General features: G+C 38.9%; 1 protein-coding gene across 1 annotated transcript in view; it reads left to right on the forward strand.

Annotated features, from left to right (window-relative positions):
- LOC101855246 (pre-mRNA-processing factor 6) overlaps window positions 1–9744 on the forward strand; it is a 28061-nt gene extending 18317 nt beyond the window's left edge. The window contains 11 exon segments of the mRNA XM_005095934.3: window positions 961–1030; window positions 1431–1552; window positions 3045–3138; window positions 3920–4084; window positions 4480–4581; window positions 5032–5106; window positions 6084–6217; window positions 7091–7158; window positions 7840–7978; window positions 8894–9020; window positions 9562–9744. Coding sequence (XP_005095991.2) covers window positions 961–1030; window positions 1431–1552; window positions 3045–3138; window positions 3920–4084; window positions 4480–4581; window positions 5032–5106; window positions 6084–6217; window positions 7091–7158; window positions 7840–7978; window positions 8894–9020; window positions 9562–9714 — 1249 coding nt within the window. The 3' untranslated portion in view covers window positions 9715–9744.
- Window positions 9745–10411: the final 667 nt, after the last annotated feature.

A 10411-nucleotide genomic window follows, 5' to 3' on the forward strand; every position in this document is an offset into this window, starting at 1 on the left:
CACTGCTAGAGAGCAGGAAAGGAGGTGAAAGGAGACAATTTTAGAGAAGAAAATTTTTCAGTGGCTACCCGGATTCGAACCCGGGACCTTTGAATGAGAGGCCAACACCATAACTTCTTGGCCACGAGAGCCCCCTGCTTTTGTATTATGTATGAGGCATCTGCCGTCAATTTTAAAATTACAGTGTGTGCAGTTTCTACAATCTTACAGGAGGGCCAAAGAACTGATTGTTGTTACTAAGAAAACAACATTTATTTTAAAGATAATAAGAAAATATCAAAATTGTATCCTTAAAAATATTGACTTGGGATGGTTGCACAGAGTTTGTTTTCTTTGTGACAATATTCAGTTTTTTGCCTCTCCAGTAAAACTGTAAACACTATATATATAAAATGTTCTTTTATAAATGACAGATGTCGTATTCACAATCATTTAAACCCTGTGCAAAACAAATTTAGAATGTTATGAATATGTATGTCATTTGTAATTTATGCTGTTTTCACAAAAGTCTCTTCTTTGAAATGTGCGTGTTTTATGTGATGTGGGCCAGGGCCATAAACACTGAATTATTCACCTGTCCTATAGCGCGTGCCATCATGAACCTCTTTCTCCTTCTTGTTTTTGACGACAGTCCGACACTGGTGCGCTCAGACTAGGCTGTTTGTGGGTGGTTGGCGGGTGGTCTGGTGTGGTTTGCTCCTTCTTTCCTATCAAACATCTATCGTCTTTATCTCCCCTCCTTCTTTTTTATGTTTGTTACTCTCTTGTAACACCTCCCGACATAGGGATGTGCCTTTGACTTAAAAATTCAGAGTGCGTGTGCTGGTTCAGTCTATTGCAAATGCAGCGGAGTCAGAAGATTGTTACCTGATCTGCCTTAATTAGGATTGTAATTTGAACAAAGTTCTGGTTAATTTGTATCTCTACATGTTTGTTTTTTTCTCTTTCCCTCTCGTTCAGCCGTGCTGTCATCAGTGTTGGTATTGAGGAGGAAGACAGAAAACATACTTGGATGGAAGACTCTGATTCTGTAAGTATATTTATTATGGGTACCTTTTCTGTCTTTCTTTCTTTCTTTCTCTCTTTCTTTCTCTCTCTCTCTTTCTTTCTTTCTTTCTCTTTCTTTCTTTCTTTTTTTCTTTCTTTCTTTCTTTCTTTCTTTCTCTCTCTTTCTTTCTTTCTCTCTTTCTTTCTTTCTCTCTCTTTCTTTCTTTCTTTCTCTTTCTTTCTCTCTCTTTCTTTCTTTCTCTCTTTCTCTTTCTTTCATTCTTTTTTCTTTCTTTCTTTCTTGTCATGTCTCTCTCTTCCTTACTATATTTTAAAGTAGTGTGTATGGATAATATTTACAGTCACATTTTACCAACATGTACAGCATCAGTATTGTGCAACATTTCACAGTTGAAGGATATTTGTTTGTGTGTGTGTTTCAGTGTGCTGCCCGCCAGGCCTACGAGTGTGCCCGGGCCATCTACGCCTTTGCCCTGTCCGAGTTCCCCAGCAAAAAAAGCATCTGGCTTAGTGCGGCATATTTTGAAAAGAACCACGGCAGCAGGTGAGGAGACGTTTTATAGAGCTGTAGTTATACCCTTTTTTTTCTCTTTCTTTCTTTTTTTCTTTTTTTTTTTGGTTGTATTTTCTCTTGCTTTCTCTCTTTGTTTTGGTTTTACTTTTATTGTTTGCGTTGTATTTTCTTTGTTTCTCTTATGTACGAGAATGACATTTTCCTTTTTTTACATCTGTTTTCATTTGTAGTGCAGCGAAAATAAATGCACGGATAATGTGAATGCTTACTGGAATGTTTTTCTGGTGTATTCTGTACTTTCTAAAGAACTAGTATCACCATTTTGATTCTTTCTCTCTCTCTTACTTGTCTGAGTGGACTCTGTTGTAAAAAAAAAGAAAGCATAGGGTCCTAACTTTAGGAGCTTCGATGTCATGAATTTTAGGTGGCATTTATACCTTGATCTCAAGTCACATTTAGTGCTACACAGAGATAACTATAGTAGCTAGTCCACCAGTTTACATTCTATTTTAGAGGATGATTAAGTCTTAGTTTAGAGCCTTGCAGGTACCAACACCTTGACAGTTTTATGTTTTTATCAGCGTGGTAAGATACATTATGAGAACGAGTTTCCGCATCTGATAAGACCAAGCCTACTAGGTAGAGAGGAGAACTTTTGCTTTAGTGTTTTACGGCACTTGCAACACAATAAAGTCATATAAGTGCCGAAGATTTTAGGTGTTATCAGAGTATAGCAAACACAAAAAAGAAGGAGGAGAGATAAAGATGATAGCGAAAGAAGAAGCAGACAACACCAGAGCACCTGCCTTCCACCCACTAGAGGAAAACTTTGAAAACGTCCCAAACAACCTAAGTCTAAGAAGGCTACTTTCGGAATACGAGCCAGAGTCTTCAGCACCACCATAGCCCGTCACAACACTGATTATTGACTCAAAGTAACGATGCTGTATGAATAGATTTATGGGATAATTCATTTCTCTTTTTTAATTTCATTTTTATGTTGCTCTTCTTTCAATTTCTAATATTTTATGTCGTCGGAATGTCAACTTCTTTTACTGGCTTATTGAGGATTTGAAGGACACCCCCCCCCCTAAAAAATTTTTCTAAAAAAATAATTAAAAAAAAAATTCTTTCAAGAATTTCTGTATTGATTTGTAGGGTAGTTAGCAATTTCACGTTTTGAAATGTTTTTGCGTTGTAGTACTTCCAAGATGTAATATTTTACTTCGTCAGAATGTCAGCTTCTCTTAATGGACTATTGAGGGTTGGAATCCAAAAGATAAAAAAATGTGGGTGGTTGGCGGGTGCTCTGGTGTGTTTTGCTTCTTTTTCATCCCTGTGAAATACATATCGTCCTTATCTCCCCCTCCTTTTTATTTTTGTTACTCTCTTGTAATACATCTAATCTTCTGGCGCTCATATGACCTTATGCAGTTACGAGTGCCGTAAAACCTCTACTAAAACTTTAGAACAGATTACAAAATTTCGTGCAATGATATTCTTGTCTGTCTGCCTATTTCAGAGAGTCACTGGAGGCATTACTGCAGAGAGCTGTGGCACATTGTCCCAAGGCGGAGGTGCTGTGGCTCATGGGCGCAAAGTCCAAGTGGCTGGCTGTGAGTACCCGGGGAAACAAGTTGACCATTTTGTCTATATCTATAGTGTGTTACACAGGAGGCACCTTTTATCTGTCCCTGTGGTTTTATGCACCCCGCATAATTTAGCAAAATTTGATCATTTTTTTGGGCATAATTTCAGATTATTTTCCTTTATCATTCTTTGATGAACAGAATCGCATAATTTCACACTTTTGGGCTCTGTTTGCATAATTTCAGAATTTTTGTTGCATAAAACGATGGGGGACGGTTTTATATTGACACTTTGCTTTGCATTCATCATTCTTATGTACATACATGTGGCTGTTGATAGAGGCGGAATTGTAAAGTTTTATTGCTGGATTAAAAGATTGCTTCATGAAGACTCAATTCCACTTTGCTACCTGTCACACCATCATGGTGGATGAAGGATATATATTATACAGATACAGGCCCATTTAAGGTCAGCAGAAAGAGCCGGTGGCTATACGAATGAATTACTCTTGCAAATGTCAATGCACAGATTTATTTACAAATGTAATGTTTACTTCAGTGTACTTTCTTATGCAGTTGCGAGAACTGTAAAACTTTTACCTAACCAAAGCAAATTTATTGTACATTCTATTTACCTTTTGTTTATCATCCTTCTTTTGTGCTTTTCTCACCTCTGTTAAGTGCTCTTGCTTTGAAAAAACCTAACAGTATTTGTTTTTAGCAAGGCATCGCAATGAAAACAAAAACATATACAGAACCAGGTGTCACTCTCGTTGCTGTCTTCACCCATTCGTCTGTCTTCTCTCAGGGGGATGTCCCAGCTGCTCGGAGTATCCTGGCTTTGGCCTTCCAGGCAAACCCAAACAGCGAGGAAATCTGGCTGGCAGCCGTCAAGCTGGAGAGCGAGAACAACGAGTATGAGCGTGCTCGCAGATTGTTACAGAAAGCTCGCGCTAGCGCTCCTACTGCCAGGGTTAGTTGTTTCTCTGTGTGCGTGTGTTCCTTGACTGTGGGTGTGGGTGTATGTGTTTTCCCGTGTGTGTTTGTGTATGTGTGTGTATGCCTGTTCATTTGTGTGTGTGTTTGTGTCTGTGTATGTGTGTCTATGTGTGTCTGTCTATGTGTGTTTGTGTGTCTGTTCTTCTGTATGTGCATACATGTGTGTGTGTGTGTGTATGTGTGTGTATGTGTGTGTGTGTGTTTGTCTGTGTCTGTTCTTCTGTGCGCCAGTGTGTGTGTGTGTGTATGTGTGTGACTTGTATGCGGGTGATTGAAAGGTGCTAGTGGTAGGTCTTTCTTCTGTTCTTTCTGGCCATAGTCTATGGATGCGGTTCTCTTTACTCAAACTAACATTCTGTCCTCTGACAGGTGTTTATGAAGTCTGTCAAGCTGGAATGGTGTCTCGGGGAAATCCGCAATGCAGAAATCTTGTTGGAGGAAGCTGTCAAGCATTATCCAGACTTTGCCAAGGTAAGAGTTTCATGTGTCCTTCAGGCTCTTTGCTGGGATCACAAAAGTTGTGATTTCGATTCCTTAATTTGAGAAATATTGTTTATCAAATAACACCATTTCTCTGATGGAATGTATCACAAGCAATACGCTTGGTTTTGCAGCTGGGGGGGGGAAGGGGGGGGATGTCTTCATGGCGGATTCAACTGTAATATGAAAATAATTTGCGAAGTTTATCTATTAAGGAATGACACTTTAAATTGTCCTCGACATCCACCCATTGTGACATTAAAAGTAGTTGTCCAAGACAGGTGGATGTTTTGGGCAGTGTCATTGTAATAGATAAAAATGTGTGGAGGGGAGAGTGGGAAGTTGTCTCTTCTACAGATGACTGCATCGCAGCATGTTCAAATTGCAGTTCAGATGATGTCTTTTGGTGACATTTTTTAAAAAGAATTGTTTCTGTTTCAGTTGTGGATGATGAAGGGCCAAATTCAAGAAGAAGCTGGAAAGAAAGATACAGCTCGAGAGTCATACAACCAAGGGGTGAGTAAGATGAAAAAAAGCCTTTCTCATTATCTTCCAGAATTGCCCAAATAATGTGTGGAGTTTACTTTATACTTGTTTCATCACCAGTTATAATTACTGTCGTTTATGGCATAAACTGGGACTAAAAATGTATTTTACCTAATGTGGCAGATATACGGTTAGAGGTGGACAAATAATATGGTAAGATGAGATAAGATTTGAATAAGTTAGGTAAGATTTGATAAACTTTTATATGATAAGGTTTCTAAGAATGGTAAGATGAGATTTGGTTTGACAAGTTAATATTTAGGGGGCTCTCATGGTCTAGAGGTTACGGTGTTCGCCCCTCATTCAGTAAGTGCTGGGTTTGAAACCTGACAGTGGTGGAACATTTTTTTCTCCTTTCACATCCTTTCCAGCTCTCTCTAAGCATGTTCTGTCTTTTGCTTTCGTCTCCATTCTCGGATGAGGGCGAAAAATCTTGGAGGTCCTGTGTGCAAGTTGCGCACGTTAAAGATCCCTTGGTGGTCCAATATTGATAAGAGTAGGCTTCTGCCACCACCCGAGCAAAATTCAAATTGTCGTTCCAACTGAAAATGTCTAGTGTGTCCTGCGTGCTCATTTGGCCTTATGCAGTTGTGAGTGCCTTTAAAAAATTTACCAAAAACCCAGAAACAAGTTAATGTTTAATCAGATATGGTCGTAAAGAGCTTACCAGTATATAATTATAAGATAAGATAGGATAGAATGTTTAATTAAACCAGGGAAGATTTGATAAAATGAAGTAGGTTGGATATATAGTAAAAGGACTTTCCCAAGTTAAGCACTTTAAAATGTCATGTTGATCAGATGTGCTTCTGTTAACTCACACTCAATCAGCAGAGGATGTGTGTGTGTGTTTCTTTTAACTCAAACCTCCAAATGGTCCCCGACTGAACTCATTCCGAGGGGATGCGTGTGTTGTTCTTTCACTCAAACTTCCCAAATGTCCCCAGCTCAAGAAGTGCCCCCAGGCTGTTCCTTTGTGGCTGTTGCTCTCTCGCCTGGAGGAGTCACAGGGTCAGCTGACAAGGGCAAGGTCCATCCTGGAGAAAGCCAGACTGAAGAATCCTCATAATGACGAACTGTGGTAGGCCACTCCTGTCATGTTCAATATTTTGAAACGATTCAGGTTATTTAGGGCATGAGCTTGTTGTTTCTGAGTTATTCTTAAAATTATGTTCCGTAACACACAGAAGAAGTAATGTGAACACTCTGTGTTGCTTATTGTGTGCAGGACAGTTATTTTTGTTAGATGATTTTATTACAAATTGGGCGCAAAAAAAATTGCGCAACCCCCAGATAGATGAGGTTCTCTCTTTCTGGGAGATCAATGCTTTTTTTTTTCTTTTGTTGCACTTAAAAAATTAATATAGCTTTCACAGTCTTTTTGTGGTTGACGATTCAATGTACCCCAAATCCATCAAGCTTCGATTGCAATGGCTGTTGATGGAAAAGTAGCTCAGGCTCAAGTGAGTTAATTTAGACATCACAGATACAATTTCCAAGTGGTTGAAAGAATTAAAATGATAAACATGTAGGGTTTAAAGACGTGTCATTTTCAAATGGGCTTTCTTAGGCGACCTCAGATCTTTTTGTTTGTTTGGATATGTGTATGTATTTGTGCATTTTTATTTGTTTACATGATTTTTTGGATTTGTCTTTATTTTTATACACATGTGTTTGTACAGTGGGTGAACTGAAAAATGGGAATATAGATCAAATAGTCACATGAATTGTTCTTCATTTGTCCTTGAGTCTTCCTAAGTTAAGACTAGATTGTGTACGAAAAAGGAATAGAAACTGGAGATGGTTTGTCTGAATAGCAAATGTAAAGACTGAACTTGTATGTTTTCTCTGGAAATTTGATCCCTTTGACATTAAAAACAGCCCCAAATTGTCTGAGGATTTGAAAACTTGATGTTGTAAATCTAAGAAGGAATGTTTGTTTTAATTATTTCAGGTTGGAAGCAGTTCGTGTTGAAATCAGAGGTGGCCTCAAGAGCTTCGCAAACACGCAAATGGCTAAAGGTGAGAATTTCAGGGCTCTTTTTTTATTCTTGTACTCTTTGCTTTCTTCCTTTTCGTCTTTAAACAAGCAAATGCCTGTATTTTTCTCCTGTCTTGGAAGTGTTTTTACTCATAAGTTAATGAAGATTATACTCAGAGAATTCTATGTTTTTTAGAGAAAAATGAGATTCAACGTTTCATTCTTAGGGCTTCTTCGGGATCATTAGTGGAGAAAAATAATTTTGTTATCATCATCAGCCTCCACACGTTCTTCATTATCTCCAACTTCACCTCGTCATCATCATCCTTACTTCATTATCATCATATTTATCTATTTATGATATTATTCTTGTCTCCTTCTACATGATTACTTTCACCTTTTTATTGTCATCCTCACTATCATCTTTATTATCTGCATTATTTTTCTGTCCAAATTTTGCACGTGAAAGAAAATGTTTAATTCACCCCAGCCTGACTCGGCCCAGTGACAGAAATCTGCAATGTTTGACCCATGAAAATAGATATGAGCACAACCTGTATTTTTTATTCTGGAAACTTTATTGAATAAATGAGTGTTTTTTGTGGTGTGATGTGGGCCAATGGCCTTAAACACTGAAATATACTTATGATTATCTGCAGCAGTATCATCGTTACTTATGCCAAATATGTACAGCATTAAGTTGCCCCTTCCTCTGTCCACAGCTCTCCAGGAGTGTCCAAACTCCGGCATCTTGTGGGCGGAGGCAATCTTCCTTGAGCACAGGCCACAGCGCAAGACCAAGTGTGTTGACGCGCTAAGGAAGTGCGAGCACAACCAACACGTGTTGCTAGCTGCTTCCAAGTAAGATTGTCACCTGCAGCCTCTGTGAGCTGCTGTTATTGTTGTTTCCTTTGTTGATCGATAGTGACAGTGAGAATTTATTTTTGGGGAGGAGACTGGGATTTTCATTGGAAGTTATTTTTTTAAATGCTTGTGTCTTGGGTAAAGGCTGAAAAATTGGAAAGTGCATAACCCCCATCCAAATGCTCTTCTCATCCCATGAATGGCTCGTATAGATCGACTCTCTCAGTGCTTCTTCCTCAGTGACCCCATTCTAGAGAGTGTCAGCAGGGATTCTTTTGTTAGGGGCCAGTAGTGCAAACTGTATTTATGTAGAATATTTTTTAGAGACAATAGGATAGATTACGGTAAAATTACTGGACTGGGTTTGAGGTGGCCACTGCCCTGTGGGGGAAATATTAATATATGTGACTGGATCTGGGAGAAACAAGAATTTGTGAAGGGAATATATAATTTAAAACGTAAGTCGAGAAAGTATAATTTTACTGGAGGGAGAAAAAACGCTGGGAACGTCCGATACTAGTGACATTTTCGTTTTATTTAGTGCTAGTTTTTGCTTGTTTTTCGAAACTAATCCCGAACCAAGTCTTTTAGTAATGACTAAGCATTTGCTTCCGCCATTTAGAAGTTGGAGACAAACTTTTGGGGGTTATAATGAGGCATAGTGCACCAGGTTTAGATGACTGTAGAAAAAACTCCGGTAAACGGTGGAAAAAGGTCAGGGTTTAAAGAGTTAAGAAACTGCAATTTAGAAAAAAAAATTCTTTTAATATAAAAAATTGGGATTTAGTAGATCTGAACAACTGGCTGACAATTTGTTCTGTAAGGGTTGTCATTATTTACAGCAGTGTTAAAACATAAACTATGCTGATTTATTTTAACATTTTTGTTTCTTTCGTTAATTTTCACCTTCAGGTTGTTTTGGAGTGAGCGTAAGATCAGCAAGGCTCGGGAGTGGTTCAACCGCACCGTGAAGATTGACCCAGATCTCGGGGATGCCTGGGCGTTCTTCTACAAGTTTGAGCTCACCCACGGGGAAGAGGTGAGCCTTGGTGTTTTTTTTATGTGACTTTTTATGTCCTGTGTGTGTGGATGAGCGACCGTTTTTGTATAGTCTGAGAGTTTTTAGTTTCCCTATGGAGAAAGGGTTAGTCTATTTATGTGTTTGTGGATCTATGGGTGTGCAAAAAGGAGATACAGACTAAAGTCCCTTCCCATGGGATTTGAACTCTTTTTACATTTTCCCCACATTAGATTTGAGAGGCGAGGGTGGTTGCTTGTTCGTTTGTGTTGGCATTCTAATCTCTCTCTCTCTCACTATAATTTCTCTCCGTCTCACCCTCTGTAGAAATGTGTCCGCCTACCTTGAATTTACGTTTGAGGAAAAGGTGTGTGTGTGTGTTTGTGTGTGAGAGCATGACCATTACTCCACAGACACTAATTGATTGAGACCCCAGATGAAATGAAGGGGCAGTCAGTAAATAACACATGTTTTTACCCTATAACAGCACAGGCTGTTTTTGTAACACATGTGATGCTGTTGCGTGTTGGTAACCTGTGATGTATTTCGCCTGTGTACCCAGAGACACCAGGAGGACGTGAGGCAGCGGTGCCTACTAGCAGAGCCACACCACGGGGAGCACTGGTGCAGCGTCTCCAAGGACATCAAGAACTGGCGGCTCAAGACGGAGGAGTTACTGCCCCTTGTCAGTAAATCACTTCAAGTGCCGACATGATAACATGAAATGAAAGTCGTGTGTGTTTTTTTAAAATTCCTTTGTACATAAAAATGCTGGAATGTTTTGGATTGATAACAACGTCTAATCCTAGGCCTACATAAAATGTTCCTTTTAAACGGCAGTTCAGTATGGGAGATTTACCATTTGGCGACCAATCACTGTAAGGTTGGCAAAATGATGGGCATCCAGAGCCATATTTTCTGGGGGGTGGGGGGCTGTTGTTGGTCCCTTATTCATAATGTGCTACTGCAAGAATTTATAGTTTCTAAGATTGAAAAGTTATTATCCTTGTCAGTAAATCAGTGCAAATTCCGTCATAACAATGGAAACAAAGTTGTGTTTTGTCCTTTGTACGCAATGTCCTTAGACAATTTCTGTTTTCTCACGACCAGGTTTTTGAATTTCTGATTTAAGAAAAGAAAGACATGTGTCACTAGCTCTCAGATCACCAAAAAGTTAAGATTTTATATTTTAAACACATCATTGTATACCTATATCAAATACGAATCTTTGAGATTTGGGGTTATCTGCTTGTTCACCTGAGCATTGCTGCATTGCCATCGATGGAATATGGGAATGTGGGAATTAAGTTTGAGCTGTTTCACCATCTCATTTTTCTGTATTCTGATAGATGTGGGGTAAACTGCTAGTTATGATGATTACCTTGTTCGAAGTTTCTTTTTCTTTTTTTTTT

This window comes from Aplysia californica, unplaced genomic scaffold (assembly GCF_000002075.1).
Source record: "Aplysia californica isolate F4 #8 unplaced genomic scaffold, AplCal3.0 scaffold00117, whole genome shotgun sequence".
NCBI lineage: Eukaryota > Metazoa > Mollusca > Gastropoda > Aplysiida > Aplysiidae > Aplysia > Aplysia californica.